We start from the raw sequence: 20,226 nt of genomic DNA, 5'->3' as shown, positions 1-20,226 counted from the left end.
TTACATAGTGACAATACAAATCAAACAATTACTCTCTAATTGAATCCAGAAATGAGGGTTTTTCTGATTACATTTCAAAGTATAGGGATTTTTATAGAAAGAGAAAAACAGTCGGGGACTATAAGTGAGAATTACCCTAATTCAAGCCTTACGCAATCTAATTAATGTGTGTCACATAATGTTCAAAATACAAGTTTGGGATTGATGGCAAGCTGCTGTCATGTTTGTCTAATTAGAATGCAATAATCTATGATAGGCTACTGAGTTAGGTTAAACGATTTAAACAAAACACCACATATATTCTCAATGGATGCTGTGTCATCCAAGTAAAAGAAAAACACCCACAAGGCATTAATTAAGGATCGGTGAAGTTTTAAGGGTAAATTTTTATATTGATAGCTTTTATTTCATTTGATTTTTTAATAAATATTTTATATTTAAATCGTCCTCTAATTATTTAATCTATATATACATGGTTCTTCTAGACATGAAAAAACTGTCTCTCAATCAAAACTATTGACATTTTGTGGAGTTCCCTCCATAAAAAGACCACATATAAATAAAATAAATAATTAAGAACTATTTAAATGTAATTTTTTTTATTAGTAATTAAATAAAATGGAAGCTAATGGTATAGCGATTTTAGCTAAGTTTTAAACAAATGATCATGCTACATATAACTTTATAAGTTATCTTTAAGAAAAAGAAACAAATTCTTCTCTCTAAAACCTGGGCTCAAACTCTTCTCCAAAATATAATTAGTTTTGTAATAATAAAAATAAATGATATGTCGATTTAGATCGGAAATGACCACATTTCCATCCTCGTATAATCATATCGATCATATGATTATAAGATCTATTCATTTTTCTTTAGTAAATATTCCTCAACATGGAGATTAGCAAATTTTTGTGTGTTTATGATATTACGAATTGTTCAAGATTTTGTTGCGATTTTTCGGACTTTAAATTTAATATTTTTGAAAATTCAAGGTCTTTTTATAGCTGAATTAAAGTATTTTTAGAAATAATAAAATTTATAAAAGAAAATAAGAATGTAATGGTGCACCAGATTTTCTTGATTTATTGACGCTATTAAAATTTATCCTACAATTTCTGCTACTAATATTCAATTTATTTTAAATAGATCAAACGGTAGGTATAATTTATTGTGTTAATTTTCTTTTAGGGTTTAATTTATTGCAATGCACTTTGAGTTTCTCCTTAGTATACTCAAACTTTGTCCATAAAAAAGATCATGCTACATACAAGTTAGCTAAGCCTAAAATGTTCATTTAAATGAAATAAGTTGGTTAATGCGTTAAGTAACAACCTAAGTACTGATTTTTTGAACCCCCGAAACTTTAATTTGTGTTCACAAGTTAGGTCTCAATTAAGATGTGTAACAACCCAATTAAACTAGATCAAATTATTTTTTAGTTTTAATTACTAAAATTATAGAGTTAAATTAATTTTAAGCATTATATATCACACTACCCTCTTATTGTTTACAAGCTTAATATCCAAAAAACCTCGAACTTTAACCCTTTTTCAATTTCACCCCGACGTTGTAAAACCGTCAATTGTATTCAAATCCACATCTTAAAAGTTCACTTGTACCCAATTTTGCAAATTAAACTCTTTTTCGTTCGAAAATAAATTCAAAAAAAATCCTTAAATGACTAATTATTTGAACTTTTTTCCATTTGAAAAATTCAAAATAAATGACTTATTTGAAATTTTGCAATAGAAAAGACGTTAATTTAGTATTTGTAGGTACAATTCAAAGTGAAAGATGTTTGTTTGGGTACAATTGATGATTTTATAACGTCAAAATAAAATTAAAAGAAAGTTAAAAGGTCGAGATATTTTTGGGACATTAAACCTATTTTATATGTGTAATGTTACATTCACTCCTTCACAAATTCACAACTTTCTCATCATAACTGACTTAGGATAAGTGCAACCACAACTTGAGTCCTATGGTTCATCGATGCCCTCTATCTTCTCAAGACTTTGGCACAGCACAATAGGATTTGAGTCAGCTCTAATACCATTTATAACAATCTAAATTCAACTAGTTTAAATTATTTCAGATTTCATTTAAAATAATTAAATTTTAAAAATTATAAACCTTTCAAACTATGTTTCTAAATTTATCTTGATAGATTGATGGGTCTATAAATTATAATGGTGTGATATCATTACCCTAAAAACATAAAATATGAAGCTTATAAAAATAAAGCTTGACTTCAGGTAGGATAAACAATAGTAATGACTATGACACAAACTTGTGGTGCTAATCACACAAAGATCCATATGTTAATAGTTGTCCATACGGGTATAATTAATGCACAAATAAAGTTATGACTTTCTCAAATTTTAAAGTTTGGTATAAATTATATTTGCATTCCGTACTATCATATTTTTAACGATTGAATCTATGTAATAAAAAACGTACACATTGAATTTCTACACTAAAAAATATTGAATTTTTTTTTTCATTCCTATTAGAGGTGAACTCAATGTGTTTGCATGGATAGAAATGGACGAAAAAACTTAACTTCAATGAAATTGATAGTGTAGACCCAACGAGGACGTAATCTTTGATGAAAATTGACAGTGTAGGGTTACATGTCATATTTTCTATGGATGGTTTACAATCCTACGTAATAAATTAGATTCACACAAGAATATTTCACTTTTATGGCTAATTATTTTCTATAATTATTACAATGAAACAAGAATTGAAATTTATATCCATTCTTCTCAACCCGAATTACTATGTAAATATAATTAGATATATATGGAGATATACATGATTAAATATAAAAATTAATAACCTTATCAACACAATACTAAAACTCACTCTAATGAAGCTTTAAAAGTTGGAGCCATTTAGAATAGAGGCAGGACAATTTGATTAGTATATTCCATGAATCATATTAATCGACAGCCAATTTAAATGCTTGTTTAATTAGTGTGCAAATAAAAAACAGTGATGGCCTAACAGATAAGATTCCAAATCTCTCTTCCTAGAACCATATGTTCATTAACATTATTTGTTTATAATAGTAAATTCTTTTTGTTTCTTCGATAATTTGCTTGCATATCAATATTAAAATTTAGAATCTTCGGGGAGCCATTCAACGATAGTATGATGATGGAACTTTCATTTATATAATAAATTTAAAATGCTAAACTGGACGCTAAAATTTGACACAAAATTTAGCATATGTCAAATTCTTTATCTATTCAAATTAATTATAAAAATATCATTAATAACAATTTTAGTTAGATTGAAGATCAAACTGAATCAAATATATTAACTTTTCGTAATTCCAACTATAATCAAACTAAATTAATGGAAAACCAAAGTAGACTGAAATTTTGGTTTAGTTTGATGGGTTGATTAGTTAATACCCAAATACTACACCGCCTAGATATATTATACATATCATTAATTTTTTTAGGGCCAAATTTTCAATTACAAAGAATATTAGATGTGTTCTTCAAGCACATGGCCGGCAGGCGAATTGAGTTGTCTACAAGAAATAGAAGCAGTTCAGGACACAGTCTAATCTTTAAATAATACTAAGGCAATAATATATTTTGTAGCAAATAATTTGTTGCTCCAAAACGACAATCCGCCTTGTCTCCTGGAACCATAGAGTGAACAACAATGAGCTTCAAAATAAGATTAATGAAGGTAGCTAATTAGCCAAAAGAATAATCTCTGAAAAGATACCAAATGTACTCTCAACAAAGGACAAAAATGAGGTTTCCCCGGCGCTATGCTAGTCATCTGGCTTACGAGTCGATGAATGAATTCTATTGAACATAAGATCTCACTTCCGATTCATATATTTCGCAAATAGTCGAGGGTCGTCTTGTAGTTGATTTTCGGTTTGGTTCGAGTCCAGTTTGTACTAAAAATGAGCTGATCATAGAATTCCGAAATTGATCATAGTTGAAAATCATTTTTTTTTAATTTCAAAACCGGATTGACTGTTGTTCTGTTTCGTTCGGTTTTTCCATACCGTTAGTGGAATCATGGTTTCCATCCTAACATTGCAACACGAAGAGACTAGGTTAACACTAGGAACCGCAATTCTATTGCGCCAAAGTTTCTTGCGGTCGACACAAGCAAACTTTTTTCAAAAAGAAAAAATAAGAGAAGAAATTAGGTTAAGGGTGCGATATTTACATATAGTTAATTTTATTTTTCTGCATAAGCGTAGAATTGTATAACTTCCTACCATCAACAAGAACATCGACGAAATTAAAGAACCAAAACAGAGACGTCACTATTCGAGAGAAATTGTTCCGTTAGGATCTTCTTGTTAGATTCCTAACATCTTTAATTAGCCGGATCAATATGCATGTTACTTAAAACACATAAACAATTGAATTGAATATGAGATCAAGAAACGAAACCTAATTGGGAAACGGTTGATCCCTTAACGCCATCTAGATCAGAAGCTATAATCTTCTCCCTTATGACCTCAATCAGGAGATGGCCCTATTCTCTATATTTTATGTTTTCTCTGAACTTTAGGAGAAAATCAGAGAATACTTCTTATGAGATTAAGGAAGGGACCTAGCTATTTATACTACTTAAGGAGTTGAACGGGCTCCCATCAAAGCCCGTTAACTCCAGCCCGCACTTTATCCTCCACACACAAATTAGAGCCCAGTCCCTCTTTATTTGATCACACGGACTTAATAAAACACTGGCCCATTAACAAAGCCCACACTACGGAAGCCCATATCGGAATTAAAAAATCCAACATTCTCCCACTTGGGCGATGTTAATGGTATAAAACATTTTAAGATATGTAAAAATATTTTAATATTTTAATATCTTTTCAAAATAGTTCTAGTATTTATCCAGCTCTAATAAGACTTTAAATGTGGTAGTATGGTAAGATATAACAATGCTTACTTTACGATCAAATTCTGAATGCATTGTTTATCTTATCGGTCACCATGATTTCTTACTTCATGCAACACAAGTACGCATCAGAAATCATTCTTTATGACTTATAAAAAGTCTGTATGTCTCAAATTCTTTAAATCTCGAGATCCTTATGTATCACAAGACATACAATTAAGGCTTTAACTTTATGCCCCAAGCCTCTACTTAAGATGATACTTGTCTTAAGACTTTCAATAATGACATGTCATTTCAACAATGTTTGCAATGAAATTAACATTTCATACATAATAGCAAACATTCAACTAAATTTGTACCAACGTACAAACATACGATTAAAATTGTACCAACGTACAACAGACAACATTGTACCAACGTACAACAGACGATATTGTACCAATGTACAATACATGACATAAGTAGAACGACATTAGTCTCCCACTAAACTAAGGTATCATAAAACTTCGACACCTCATGCTAGCTAGCAACATGTTTCTGAAAAACATTAAGTCGAAGTCCCTTAGTTAAAGGATCAGCTATCATGTCATCGATACTGATATGTTCTACAATCACATCACCTTTCTTAACTATTTCTTTTAGTATCAAGTACTTTATTTCCATATGCTCAAGACCCTGTGATATTCATATTATTTTTCACAAATAATGCAGCCGGCAAATTATCACAGTACAACTGGATGGGTCTACCTATGGAGTCAACAACAGAAAACTCCATAATAAAATTCTTTAACCAAGTTCCTTATATAGCTTCCCCATAGCATGCTATAAATTTGGCTTGCATAATGGAAGAAGACACTAATGTCTGTTTGACACTTTTTCAAGAGACAACCCCACCTGCTAGTTTATAAACATAACCTGATGTGGATTTCCTGTCATCTGAACAACTAGAAAAATCTAAATCTGTGAACCCTATCAGTTCAAGATGTTCAGTTTTTTTTATATGTCAACATGTGATCTCTAGTCCCTTGGAGATATCTCAAAACTCTCTTAGCAGCAGTCCAGTGATCCTTTCCGGGATTTAGATTGAAATCATCCCAAAACACCAACTGCAAATGCAATATCCGGCCTAGTGCAAACTTGAGCATACATCAAGTTTCTAAATACACTAGCATATGGTATTGCTTTCATAGATTCTCTCTCACCTTCATTCTTAGGACATTGTGCCAAGCTCAATTTATCACCTTTAGCAATAAGCACATCCTAAGACTTATAATTATGCATATTAAATCTCTTTAATATGTGATCAATGTATGCTTCTTGAGAGCGATCTAAGAAGTTTTGTGATATATTCCTATGAATTTTAATTCCAAGGACATAGGATGCTTCCCCAAGATCTTTCATATCTAAATGACTCGACAATAGTTGCTTTACCTCATGCAACATGTCCAAGTCCACGCAAGCAAAATATCATCCACATACAAAATGGGATAAATAAGTTTGCTCCCACTGATCTTGGTATATATGCATCTATCAACTTTGCTTTCAACAAAGCCTAAATTAGAGATTACACGATCAAACTTTAAGTACCATTGACGAGAAGTTTGTTTCAAGCCATACATAGACTTTTAAGTCTACAAACAAGATGAGCTTGATCAACTTTATGAAAACCTGTAGGCTGTACCATATAGACCTTTTCAACTAAGTCCCCATTTAGGAAAGCCATTTTGACATCCATCTGGTGTAGCTCCAAATCAAAATGAGCTACTAATGCCATAATCACTCTAAATGTATCTTTAAAAGATACAGAAGAAACAAATTCCTTCCCTCCGAGTGAATCCCATGGCAACCAGCCTTGCCTTAAACCTTTCTATGTTTCCTTTGGAGTCCTTTTTGGTCTTACAAACCTATTTACAACAAACAGGTTTACATCCTTTAAGTAATTCAATAAGTTCCCAAATGTCATTATCACACATAGATTGCATTTTATCCCTCATTGCATTTCTCCATAAATCAGACTGAGGACTAAAAACAACATCTTCATAAGTTAATGGATCAATAAAATGGTTAACATCATAATCATGTTCATCTAGATAAACCACATAATCCTGAGGAATAGCAGACTGTCATACCCTAGTTGATTTACGCAGCGGAATTGCATCTTGCGTTGGTGGAGTTACTTAATGCACTAGTTCATGAATGTGCTCCTCCACTACTGGATCAACAACAAGATTAATATCAACTTTGGGTACAGTATATGAATAACCTCAGTCTGCTTTTCTTTATATATGGTTTCAGGATTATTTAATTCATTAGCCACATCAAATTCCAAAAACTTAGCTATTTGTGATTCTACAATTCTAGATCCTCCCTCTCTACAATAAAATTTGTAGCCTTTAAATAAGTCTGAATACCCTATGAAATAGCAACGAGCAGACCTTAGTTGCAATTTAATTTCAGTGGGATTATAAAGACGTACTTCTGAAAGACATCCCTATACTTGGAAGTGATTCAAACCAGGTTTCCACCCAATCCACAATTCAAAAGGAGTTTTAATCACAGACTTACTAGGGACTTTATTAAGAAAATTAACCGCAGTCTTAATAGCCTTGCCCCATAAGTAATCTGGAAGATTGATTCTAGATATCATGAACCTGATCATATCCTTAGGGTGTATTTCGCCTTTCAGCAACACCAATCTGTTCAGGGCTACCTGGCATAGTAAACTGAGTACTATTCCACATTCTTCCAAAACATGGCAAATGGTCCTTTTACATAACCTGTAACACCATGTTTACTATAATACTCATCATCCTGGTCAGATCTTTTATTGCATATTGTGGGTGAATAAGGTCCACTTATGTCTGTATGAATTAACTCCAAAAGGTCTAAGCAAAGAACATATCCCTTTTCTTTATTTTGGTTAATTTTCCCCTACAATAATCAATACATGTTTCTAGGTCACTGAAGTCAAGGGTAGGCAGAATATCAACTTTAATCAGCCTTTGAACCCTATCCCTAGAAATATGGCCAAAATCATTTATGCCATAACATGGATAATTTATCTTTAGATAGGAGTCTTTTAGCAACAACGTTTTTAACATTACACAAAGTGGAACTGATGTTACATGAATCATAACAGAGTCTATATAAACCATATGACAAAACACAGCGACATACTACTTTTGAGTCATAAGCGATATCTTTATAACTAGATCTTATCTCAAAAGTGTAGCCCAGTTTGTCAAGTATAGAAGCTGATATTAAGTTACGTCTAAATGACGGTACATCCAAAACATCTTTCAAAATAAGTTCAAAATCGGAGTCCAGTTTCAAAGAAACGTGTCCGACAAACTCTACATCCACTTTGGGGTTGTTGTCAACCACAAGCGCTAACTCATCCTTATTTGGTTTTCTCTTGTTTGTGAACCCCTTTAATATGAAAACAACATTTTTAGTTGCTCCACTATCTAACCACCAAAAACCTGACGTGGTATCGATAAAATTGGATTCACATAATACAAGAGCCAAAGAGTTATCTGAATGCTCGTGCTTTACTAACCAAACTTTAAATTTAGGGGATTTAGCTTTCTTATGACCTTTCTTCTTCTAAAAGAAGCATGTTAATTCTTTCTTAAAGACACCTTAAGAACCACCCACAGCACTAGACTGACCGGTTTTCTTAGGAGTAAAAGTCTTTGATTTCTTACCTTTCTTTTTGTATTGAGCATGAGAGACAAAAGAGCTGTATTGCTACGCTCTACCTTTATTTTGTCCTCCTCAAAAACACATATGGCAATGAAATCGTTGACATTCAATGGAAACCTCATAAGAATTATAAGTAATTATAAGCGTTCCAAACTCCTATGGTAGAGTGTTTAATGCTTGATGAACTATACAAGCATCATGAAGAACAATGTCTAGGTGTTTCAGCTTATTTTGAATGTGAACTTTCATAAGGATGTACTCCCTAACACTTCCTAAATCAGTATATTTCATGAAATATAATTGCTTCAGAAGGGTACCTAAATTGACATTCTGTATCTCAAGGATACATTCACTAGGAAATTCCTTGCAATAGTGGTCTTAGAAAGACCACTGAGCAATGATTCAAAATCGACCTCTTTATGGTCAAACAACTCATGCAATTTGTCTTATACCAGGTCGAATAAATTTCCTAATCCTCATCAGAACTAGCATCAGTGAGGTTATTAGGCTTATGAATTTTAATGCAAGATCAATATCTGCTAATTCCATAGCCAACTAAATGTCTCTTTACTATTTTTGAAGTTAGAACCATTCAACATTACAATCGTGACAGTATTGTTGTTAACAGAAAAGGTGACTGAAAAATAAACAATGTAACCCTTTATTTTTTAGCACAATATTGAACAATTAAATGCTCCAAGCCACAAAAGAGCATAATCCGGAAAATTTTAACGCATCACTATATAAACACCTTTGGGCAGAATACACAGCATGCAATAAAAAATTTCCATATATAGAGTGGATCTGAAAATTTAGCAATCTTCGTAAATTTACCACCTTTGGGTGAATAAACCACTTAGAAAATTTCATTTGCAATCATACTCTATATATATATCATCTTAAATTTAACATATAATAACACCTTTGGGCAGAATATTATACATCTAATTTAAGACATCTCTAAAACCATGTAGAACCTTTAATTTATTAAAAATCTAGAAAAAATAGGCCACTTTGGTGACTACAATTTTCCACCAAACTTGAAATAAATTCCTACATCGAAATACCCTTTATATTGTTCTATAAAATTTTATTAATTTATTATGATTTTATTCCTTATGAACATGGGGCCTTTATTGTTCATAAAATGGTAATCTTTAATATTACATTGTCCATTTTATTTATAAGAATCAAAATATTCTCCTTTTATAATGACAATTATTATGCTCAATGCATAATTAACTTCATGAGATACCAATATATCTCTTTAATTGTCATAAACTTTATTTATTTTGACTCAATAGTCAAATTAGGATGAAATTGGATTAAATTTTTTTAATTTGGACTAAACTGTAAGTTTTTATGGACTAAATTGGAGGAAAATAAACTTCATGGGCAATATGGTAAAAGTCCGAAACTTCAAGGACCAATCTGAATATTTGTCCAGTTTCAGGATTTTAATGCAAGAAATTAAACTTTATAAAATATTTGGTAAAAGTCTAAAATTACAGGAACTATTCTGGATAATTTTCCAAAATTTCAAAATTTTCCTCCACCGAGTGCGTTACCACTCGCTCTTACCCTATGACCCGCGTGAAAGACACGCGCGTCTCCTTCCTTTTTCAAGCGGTGCAGCTTGCACCGTACTCCAAAAAAAATTCCTTAACTCTAAAGTTGCAGGAAACATAAAATTTCCTTCACTAGTCCAAAAAAACATTATACAACATTTATATTAGCCAAATCATACAAAACTTTCACAAAATTTAATCCAAATCATGCAAATTAATCAAATCAAACTTTATGTGCTAAAACAAATGATTAAAATTTGCATCATCCTCAATTAATTAAAACTCAATTCAATTCTTCGATTTTCTTAACTTAATGAAAATCAAAACGGTTTTAAAAATATGCATCCAAGCTCCGATACCACATGTTAGATTCCTAACATCTTTAATTAGCCGGATCAATATGCATGTTACTTAAAACACATAAACAATTGAATTGAATATGAAATCAAGAAACGAAACCTGATTGGGAAATGGTTGATCCCTTAACGCCATCTAAATCAGAAGCTATAATCTTCTCCCTTATGACCTCAATCAGGAGATGGCCCTATTCTCTATACTTTATGTTTTCTCTGAACTTTAAAAAAAAATCAGAAAATACTTCTTATGAGATTAAGGAAGGGACCTAGCTATTTATACTAGAGAAAAATTGATAATTACACTACTTAAGACAAAATAATTTTAGAATTACGCCCAACATGTTTCATTTTGATAATTAGAATTTTCATCTTTTTTCTTGCAAAACTAACTTTCAAAAAATAGATAAATACGACGTGAAAGAAGAAAAGGTAACAGTCAGCTCAATATCTAAGATTCTCCTAAAATTGCTCCGAAAATTTAAATGCACGAAAATCTTACCTAATATACAAGATCTTTGAATCCATGAAATCAAAGATATTCGGTTATTAAAAAAAGGGATTACAGAGAACTGAATCAAAAAAGAGAGAGAGCAGATTTGATCAATTATTTCAGCTAGTCAGAGATTCATAATCAAATCATGAAGAAGGAAGCTAATCGGATGTAATAAACCGAAATCAAGTAAGTCTATAATTGATATTGAAATTTATAGTATAACAAAAGTTGTGATCGGCGATGAAAAAGTATTGAAATATGTTTTCAGAATTATAAATTTTTTTATTGATGAACACTATGAAATATTGAGAATATCCAATGGTCTATTGTAGGTACTGATTAGAATTAGTTTAAGATTAATACTAATTTTGCTTATATTGGTTTTTCATTAAAACTGTTTTTATTACAGAACAAAGTCAAATTGTGAGGTTAACCAATGGTAGTAAATATTGAGGTAATGAGGATAATAAACGTTTGCACATGTTTTTATGTAGGAATGACGACATTGAAAATAATTCTTTACTGCAACGGCGTATGGGATGACAGTTTTAACTACTTGAATTACAAAATCAAAGGAGTTTTGCTTAAGGAGGACACGGATTTTGAAATGCTGAAATTGCTGATATGTGGTGTACTGAAAGAGAATAGTTGGGAAACCAATTTAGATATCAAATATCAATTGGAACCTAATCAGCAGCCAGTAGATATCGATGATAATGAAAGCGTGCAGTTCTACATAGAACTGAAAAGAAACAAAGCGAGAATGACTCACTTTCCTTTGTGTGTCACGGCGAAACAAGTTGAAAATCATCAACTTATGATTGATATCAACAATGTACCTTTGAATAATTTTGAAGAAGAGCCAATGGAAGAATCATTCTCAGGTAACACGAGCTTTGATATTGTGAAATATGTTGAATTGATATGCAAAAACTCAGATTGTACAGAAGAGGAGACCTTCAGTATACCAGCTGATTCAGAAATTGTGTCCACCACCAGTGTGAAAGAAGTTTATATTGGACAAGTATTCAAAGACAAAAGGTATCTTCAATCTTGTCTTAGTTTTTATGCAATTGAGAATCATTTTCAATTTAAAGTGAGTAAGTCGTGTACGAAGGAATATTTGGTAAATTGTATAGATGACAGTTGTAATTGGGTTGTGAGGGCTTCATGCGACGGGAAAACAAAGATGTTTGTTATTAGACGATTAAACAACATCCATACTTGTCCCACTGAAATCAGAATGGAAGAGAAACGGCAAGCAACCGCTGCAATAATTGGTGAAGTTATCAAATCGAGGTTCTTCAATGTCAAAACAGTGTACACGCCGGCAGACATCATAACTGACATGCAAAAAAAATATGGGGTGGTTTTGTCTTACAATAAGGCATGGAGGTCGAGAGGGAATGCGCTTGATACCGTTCGTGGTATACCGCGGGAATCGTATTCTGTTTTGCCTAGTTTCTTACATATGGTAAGGCAAACGAACCCCGGATCAGTTGTTGATTTGATTAGATCTGAAGGAAACAGATTTAAATATGTTTTCATGGCTCTGGATGCATCTAGAAAAGGTTGGATCTATTGTAGACCGGTTATTGTAGTGGACGGGACGTTTTTAAAATCGAACTACGGCGGAACCCTACTTACTGCATCGACACAAGATGGGAATGGTAAAATTTTTCCACTAGCATTTTGTGTAGTTGATTCCGAAAATAATGAATCCTGGAAATATTTTTTTATAAAACTGAAAGAAACTTTTGAGGAGAAGGACAACTTGTGCATCGTTTCCGATAGGCATGAAAGCATATCTAATGCTGCAGGAACAGTTTTTCCAGAAGCTAGACATGTAATTTGCATGTATCATCTCTTGGGTAACATAAAAAAACACTTTAGAGTAAATGCGAAAAGGTTGAGGGACAATTTTTTTGGGGCTGCGAGAGCATATACATTAACTGGTTTTAACTACTTCATGGAAGAGCTCGATAGCATGAACGCAGGAATACGACCGTACCTTGAAGGAATTGGATTTGATAAATGGGCAAGATCACGTGCAAAGGCTAACAGATACTCTACAATGACATCGAACATTGCTGAGTCGATTAATGCATCGCTAAAGGCAGCCAGGGAATTGCCTATATCAACACTCTTAGAGTATGTGAGGCGTCTAGTCCAAGAGTGGACATATAAGAATAGGAATATTGCACTATCAACGGGGACGAAATTGACGAATAGAGCAGAAAATGAACTGAGGGAAAATTATGCGACATCTATGACAATGAAGGTAACAATCTGAGATAATAAGTTTTTTGGTTTAAAATTTATTTTGATACATTACTATTACATTTTAGTATGTGTTCAATTGCGAAAATTGACCAACAGTATACTAACTATTGTCTAACTATGTACTTTTCAAGTTAAACATCACTAAACTAACTATTGTCTAACTATGAACTTGACAGGTTATACCATCTGTAACCTTAATATATAGTGTCGAAGATGGTGGTGGCACTATGACAGTGAAGCTAAAAGAGAAGGAGTGCTCTTGTGGAAGGTTTCAAATCGATGAAATCCCGTGCCCACACGCCATTGCAGTTTTGACCAAGTTTCATTTAGATCCATATCAATATTGTTCTCAATTTTTCACCAAGGAAAATTTTCTGAAAGTTTATGAGGCAGTTGTTTATCCTGTGCCTAGTAAAAGTGAATGGGATGTGCCTTATGAAGTTGAAAGTATTGAAGTTCGACCTCCTATCGTGAAGCTACCAGCGGGGCGACCAAAAAAACAAAGAATAAAGGGATATGCGGAAGGAAACGGAACAATCAACTGCAGCCGATGTGGGAAAAAAGGACATAATAAGAAGACTTGTCGGGGCATACCAAAGTAGGAATATATATGATAGAAGAAATTACTACAATTGTTTTAGTTTACATCGGATCATTAATTGGTATTTCCTTAGTTGCATTTTTATGATTTTTACAATTGTTCTTATGCTGTTTTGACATTAAAAGATAAATAAGAAGAAAAATTTAGTAATAAATGTATGAAGTGTGTACTGTCTAGATGATAATTAATGTGAGATGCATATTTGACAAGTTTGTTTTAATTAGAACGTATGATTTGTTATCCAAATAGTAACCAAATATGTACCTAATAGTATTACAAAATATCCAGAAAATAAAATGATTAAAACACAAATATCCAGACAACAATATAATTTAGTATTCCAATAGTATCCAAATATAATCCAATTGGCAACTACAAAATGTATTAAGTTGGGTAATAGTCGGCCAACTATTACCCAACTGTAAAATTACTAATAAAGTACTAACAGATAATTCTCGTACAAACAACCACAACAAAAGTGACACTCATCCCAAACCAAATTACAATAGTGATTAAATTCATGTCTGAACCTAAGGCTGACTATTTTCAAATACAAACAGATACCCAATAAAAAACACACCAGTAACTCTTCAAGAAAAATAAAGAAAAAACAAGAAAAACCATGAAAAACCGAGAAGCAATAAAGAAAAATTAGGGAACCAAATTAGTATGCCAAATAGTAGCCTAATATAAGCCAATTTGCAAACAAAAATGTATCGATATCGTTAGTCGGCCAACTGTTAGCAAACTGTAACATTAGTAATAACGTACTAACATAACAAAAACTGATAACAAAAAAAAAGTACACACTACTCTATGATTTTTTTAGCAATTTTCTTCGGTCTCCCGGACTTCAGTTTAGGTTTCGGTTCAACTTCCTCGTCGCTGACCACGTTATCTTGAAGCTTCATTTGTCCATATCGATACAAAAGCCAACCAAGACGTTCACGATGATTAATGATCTCAAAATCAGGTGGCATAGGTCGGTTCTGTATCAAATGCTCAGCAAAGGCCAAAATAAAGGCACCACAATCACTGTAAGAAAAATAGTAAATCAGATGTTGAATTACTTAAGACAAATTCAGATGGAAAATAAACTAACCTATCGTCCTGGGTTGGCAGACCATCGACATGAACAATAACAAATGGAGCACCAACAGATATATGTCGATAAGCAGTAGATGTCAAATCAATATCCGGCCGAAGATCATAAAAATCCAAAAGAGCCAACATTTTGGGAATCACCATTGAATATTTGACAGCGGCTTCCTGGGCATCAAAACGGGTTGTTGGAGACTTCAAAGAATTGTAGATGTATATACGCCTATCTTTGAACACTAAGCGCCCCAATATCCAATGTTTTTTTTCCCTAAATGCATTGGGAAGAGGACCTCGTCGACATCCTTCCAATGTGTGTTGCATAGCATACCGTGTCCTTGCACATAATCAGTCACAATGTTAATATCCTGGATTGTTGTTACATCTCCCTTGTTCTTCAAATAGAGTTTAAACAAACTCATCAATCTGTTGTCAAATAAACAGTCTGTTGTCGTTATTCGCATTCCGTTGTGTGGATTGTACTTTGCTTTCTTGCGAATGTAATACATAACGATATCGATATGCTGAAAAATGGCAGACATTAAAAAAGCAATCAGTACTTAAATTAAACAATGGCTGATTATACAAAAAAAATATAATTCTCAAATGCTTACAGAATCGTCTAAAAAATTTCCGCCATAAACCATAGAATAAAACCATTTCTTATCGGAAATGCTTGCAACTTCAAAGTTTAACGCTTGGGCCAAAATATTGTCTTTTGGCGTATATACGTCTCTCCTACAAACATTGACAACAGTAAACGGATAATGTGAAATTAATAAGCAAATTATAGTAAATAAACAGTTGGTATACCATTAGTATATATGTAGCAAACCATTGATAGCATAAAAAATATAGAACACACCTACTGAAATGTAATTTAATTATATATAAAATGCTGAAATGAAACTCACACTCTATTTTGCCTAAGTCCTACTTCAATCCAACAAAGGAAGTCGATTTGATCTGGAAAAGTTGTAGGAATGCCAAGATTATCATCTAGGGGGTGAAATCCTTTACGCTTTGTAGAAGGGATATCCATAACAACATTACAAACTGCAGCTGCCTCCTAAAAAAAATTGAGAAAAAAAATCGTTAAGATGTTATCAAATATATAAACAACTAAATTAGAATGTTTCCGGACGTATATAAATGATTACCTCACCAACACGTGCTTTTTCATACTCTCTTTCAACTTTGTCAACGGCTTTATGTAAAGCACTTGGATCGATATCCTCAAAAAATGAACAGGTGTTTGAACATTCTCGTCAGAGACCTTAAAACATTAAAAAATGTATTATGAAAATGAAAATCATAAAAAAGAAACGTACAAAATATTGCGGAATAATATAACCTCGTAAATGAATAAAACACCTTGTTAATTTCTTCTTCATGACCAACCGTCTCAGTATCACAATTAAAGTCATCTTCGGGTTCCTTATCAACATCATTCCCATCATTTTGAATCTGCTCCAAAATTGGCAGAGCAGATTCATTATCAGCTGTATGTCTTTCCACAGCGTCATCGGCCCCGTCATTAGAGTTCTTGGGCATACTTTGGGTAGCTTTTGCGGCCGAAACATTTTCAGGCATATCCTCCTACACAAACATTGAACATACATTTAAAAAACATTAAACTGTAATGATTTTACGTGTGGTTGACCATCTGGTAACCTATCGTTATCGACCAGTTGATAGTATATGGTTAACCATATAGTACCTAGTGGTTAACCATATAGTACATAATGGTTAACCAAATAGTATCTAATGGTTAACCATACAGTGAGTAAAGGCCTAACATATATTAACTAAAATATGCTTAACACATATAAAAAAGTATAAAAAAAGTTTACTTATGATTGAACCGTTTACCGTCACATGTGCGCGATGATCATTCAAACTCAAAACACTCTTCAACTCAGACAAGACACTTAACACTTCAGCAAATTGAAGCTCAACATAGGACTTGAATAATGAGAACTCGCTATACATCTTTCTAATCTTTCCATTCAACTTGGAATCCCTATGTCCAACATGTGTTGTTTCCTCGAAGACCACTTTACGTTTTCCTTTCAAGAACATAGCATCTAACACAAGAACTGACCTCTCTTCCTCAGTTGGCTTTAGGTTGCACAATTTCAGCTGCATATGCATACAGATAGTGTTTTGTTAGAAGCCAATAAAAAACAGTTAACTAATGGTTACTCATACAGTATCCAACAGTTAACCAAAAATATAAGTGAAGAATTAACCACCTAGTAACTAATATTAACAACTAACAGTTAATAAACTATTTTGAAAAATAACTACACCTATAAATACAATTAATTAAAATATATACATACATCTTCTGCAGATTGGTTGAAAATATTGCGTGTCAAGAACTCACGAGCCCGTGCAAGTGGAACTGTCCACCTCAATATACGAGGGATAGCTTCGCCAGAAGAACTTCCCAAAATTCCAGGCAGCCGGGCAACACTCCAAGAACCATGTTTGCAATGCCAAAGGAAACCCATCATATCGGACTTGAGTAGGAGGTATACCAATTTTAGGATTTTTTTTTAAAAAATCACATCCTTTGACAGAAGCTAATTTGCTTTTCAAAAATTCAATAGTTCTTTGAAACACGTCTTTACCCCACGGAAAATTTTCAAATTCACCATTACCAATCATATTTATATGTTCATCACGAACGTAGGAACATGGCTTGTTATTATATAAAAATATCTCAACAAAGTACAAAAGAGCAAGTTTTAAAGCCTCATCTTCGTTTGACCAACGTTTTTGTAGAAAACAGTCCTCCATCCATTTTTTAGTAACTTTTTCAACATTTCCAAAACAATTTGCCTTAAAATCAGAGTCAGAGTTCAGAAAAGGTTTCTTGTCAGCGTTACCACAACACTTAAGACCCGTTATTAATGAAAATTCATCAATTGAAAATTTCAGTAATTTCCCGGAAACCTTTAACCAAAGCTCGTAAAAAACAGGTTGCTTAACCTCTCTCAACAATAAAGCGTGAATCAATTGATATTGAAATTAAACATCCTGCATTTCTATAAATTTTCCAAAACATGTAGATGAAAATTTTGCTAATGTTTCTGGAGTCAAAGTTTTTTTAATGTTTGAAATAACTTTTTCACCGGAATGATGGGTAACCTTAACAGGAAAACGGTCCGAGGGTTGAATGTAATAATCCCAATCCTACATAAAAATCATTCGAATAAACTTAAATAGTAAATTCACACAATCAAAGTGATTGACTAACAGAAACAAAAAAACATTAGCATATGATTCTTTTCAATTTTTACTAAAGAAAACCAAACACTTACTGAAACAAATCAAACACATACAACGAAACACTATTATAAACTATATAACCGAACCTATCAAAAAATTTAAATACCTTTTTAGGCAAACCCGCATATGAAACAGGCCTATCCATCTTCTTCGGAGGGATATCAAAATCCTCGAAGTCACTGTCGTCATCTTCACGCACAGCCTTTCGACGATTCTTCATTGTCGCCGGAATTGCATTAAACTCAATTTTTCTTTTGCTAGAACTCGGACTAGATGTTGATTTCTTCATTTTTTGAGGGGGTGAATTTTTGGAAGCTGACCTAGTTGACACCATTCTGAATTCAAAATATGAAAAACAACTGAATATGGGAAGTTTGAAATAAATGGAAACGGATGACTGAATGGAGAAACGGATTGCGCGAATCTCGCAAGAATCTTCACATGCAATATCTCTGATTTTAGGAACCGTAATCTTCAATTTTTGAAAGTATAAAAATTATAATGAAATAGGTTAGAATTCTAATTTAGGGAGAAGAAATAATAAATCTCAATTTTCATACTTAGGGCAGTAAATCTCTAATTATTATGGGCTAAGCCCGTAAATCATCTAAAAAAGTCTTTATACTATTTAAGGAGTTGAACGGGCACCCATCAAAGCCCATTAACTCCAGCCCGCACTTTATCCTCCACACACAAATTAGAACTCAGTCCCTCTTTATTTGTTCACACGGACTTAATAAAACACTGGCCCGTTAACAAAGCCCACACTACGGAAGCCCATATCGGAATTAAAAAATTCCAACACTTCTTACTATGAATTCTTCTTGTTATGGTTTTTATCGTTTTGTTTAATTAAACTATTTTCGGAGATTAACACTAAGATTACGGATTTCAGTTGCAATTGTATTTTTTTTTTTGATACAAGAAAAGAGGCAAAAGCCTAAGAACAACTAGCAGATAACAGCTCTATCATAGGACACACCATGAAGGTCATGGTGCATCCAATGTAAAACGCTCTCAGGGGGAGCCTCGTGATAAGAAATACCGATACCATCCTCAAAACCCAACGAAGCAAGATGATCCGCAGCAAAATTAGCTTCTCTATAGATATGCACTATCCGCACCTCCCAATCGCTATTAACCAACGCACGAATTGCTATAAGCAAATTGGAATACTGACTAGCAATACCCGTCCCATTGATCTTTTCCACCACTAACTTGTTGTCCAACTCTAGAATAACTCTTCTCGCCCCTAGGCTCCACCCCAGAAGCAAACCATAATACACGCCTTTGAACTCTGCTCCTACAACTGAATCCAAACCTATGGACATGGAGAAACTTCCCATCCAAATACCCATCTCATTCCGGACAATACCACCTGCTTTAGCAAATCCCGTGGCGGAGTTAAACGCACCATCCGTATTAATTTTGATCCAACCTGACGGGGGCAAAACCCAACTAACAGACGCAACATAATTATTGACAGCAGGGTTCAAATGCCTAACATTAGCAGATCTAGCCAGGTTAATATAATCAACATATTGAATAATTTCAGCTTGAACTTGACTCACATGCAAGAATTTATTACCCATAACCATCTGGTTGCGCCAGGACCAAATTGATGAATAGACATTCAATAACTCTGCATTATAATTATGAAATTGTTAACTAATTAAATGTATAATTATACGAGAGTCGGTTATATGTTTCAATGTTTGAATACTAAATAATAATTTAAGAGGACGTGATTGATATTTTAGATAGTTTGAAATTCAATTACACTAGATAATTTATATTACTTGAACTAATTAGATATAAAAAAGTGTTAATTCCTTATTTTTTTAGGCCAAATGTTATAAAAAGGCCAAATCTTTCACAAAAGTTTCATAAAAATCCCGACCTTTCAATTTTATCGATTTTGGCCAAAAACTG

At 32.9% G+C, this 20,226-nt stretch overlaps 4 protein-coding genes across 4 annotated transcripts; 1 reads left to right on the top strand and 3 right to left on the bottom strand.

Annotated features, from left to right (window-relative positions):
• The first annotated feature begins 11,511 nt into the window (after positions 1–11,511).
• On the top strand, positions 11,512–13,900 carry LOC126655583 (uncharacterized). Its single transcript, XM_050349818.1, has 2 exons — positions 11,512–13,296; positions 13,475–13,900. The coding sequence occupies exons 1-2, from the start codon at positions 11,512–11,514 to the stop codon at positions 13,898–13,900; spliced, it is 2,211 nt and encodes a 736-aa protein (XP_050205775.1).
• Positions 13,901–15,188: 1,288 nt separating this feature from the next.
• Positions 15,189–16,233, bottom strand: LOC126657775 (uncharacterized). The gene is made up of 4 exons (XM_050352547.2): positions 16,158–16,233; positions 15,912–16,066; positions 15,612–15,735; positions 15,189–15,521 (listed from the first exon to the last, which is right to left on the bottom strand). The coding sequence occupies exons 2-4, from the start codon at positions 16,037–16,039 to the stop codon at positions 15,237–15,239; spliced, it is 537 nt and encodes a 178-aa protein (XP_050208504.1). The 5' UTR covers positions 16,040–16,066; positions 16,158–16,233; the 3' UTR covers positions 15,189–15,236.
• On the bottom strand, positions 16,234–17,513 carry LOC126655579 (uncharacterized). The gene is made up of 4 exons (XM_050349811.2): positions 17,343–17,513; positions 16,870–17,139; positions 16,352–16,596; positions 16,234–16,273 (listed from the first exon to the last, which is right to left on the bottom strand). The coding sequence occupies exons 1-4, from the start codon at positions 17,511–17,513 to the stop codon at positions 16,234–16,236; spliced, it is 726 nt and encodes a 241-aa protein (XP_050205768.2).
• LOC130014878 (uncharacterized) lies at positions 17,470–18,648 on the bottom strand. The gene is made up of 2 exons (XM_056103850.1): positions 18,401–18,648; positions 17,470–18,198 (listed from the first exon to the last, which is right to left on the bottom strand). The coding sequence occupies exons 1-2, from the start codon at positions 18,626–18,628 to the stop codon at positions 18,034–18,036; spliced, it is 393 nt and encodes a 130-aa protein (XP_055959825.1). The 5' UTR covers positions 18,629–18,648; the 3' UTR covers positions 17,470–18,033.
• Between the last annotated feature and the right edge of the window lie 1,578 nt (positions 18,649–20,226).

The sequence above is a fragment of the Mercurialis annua genome, linkage group LG7 (genome assembly GCF_937616625.2).
Source record: "Mercurialis annua linkage group LG7, ddMerAnnu1.2, whole genome shotgun sequence".
Taxonomy (NCBI): domain Eukaryota; kingdom Viridiplantae; phylum Streptophyta; class Magnoliopsida; order Malpighiales; family Euphorbiaceae; genus Mercurialis; species Mercurialis annua.
This window is presented reverse-complemented; position numbering and strand designations above follow the sequence as displayed.

Excerpts from the sequence above, each read along its gene's own strand:
- LOC126657775 (XM_050352547.2), bottom strand. The coding sequence starts at position 16,039 with ATGGATATCCCTTCTACAAAGCGTAAAGGATTTCACCCCCTAGATGAT. Across the intron at positions 15,736-15,911 it reads GGACTTAGGCAAAATAGAGT|GAGAGACGTATATACGCCAA; the intron begins GTGAGTTTCATT and ends CAATGTTTGTAG. Across the intron at positions 15,522-15,611 it reads GAAATTTTTTAGACGATTCT|CATATCGATATCGTTATGTA; the intron begins GTAAGCATTTGA and ends GCCATTTTTCAG.
- LOC126655579 (XM_050349811.2), bottom strand. The coding sequence starts at position 17,513 with ATGGGTTTCCTTTGGCATTGCAAACATGGTTCTTGGAGTGTTGCCCGG. Across the intron at positions 17,140-17,342 it reads TCAACCAATCTGCAGAAGAT|CTGAAATTGTGCAACCTAAA; the intron begins GTATGTATATAT and ends ATGCATATGCAG. Across the intron at positions 16,597-16,869 it reads ATCATCGCGCACATGTGACG|GAGGATATGCCTGAAAATGT; the intron begins GTAAACGGTTCA and ends ATGTTTGTGTAG.
- LOC126655583 (XM_050349818.1), top strand. The coding sequence starts at position 11,512 with ATGACGACATTGAAAATAATTCTTTACTGCAACGGCGTATGGGATGAC. Across the intron at positions 13,297-13,474 it reads CGACATCTATGACAATGAAG|GTTATACCATCTGTAACCTT; the intron begins GTAACAATCTGA and ends TGAACTTGACAG.
- LOC130014878 (XM_056103850.1), bottom strand. The coding sequence starts at position 18,628 with ATGGTGTCAACTAGGTCAGCTTCCAAAAATTCACCCCCTCAAAAAATG. Across the intron at positions 18,199-18,400 it reads ATGCGGGTTTGCCTAAAAAG|GATTGGGATTATTACATTCA; the intron begins GTATTTAAATTT and ends ATTTTTATGTAG.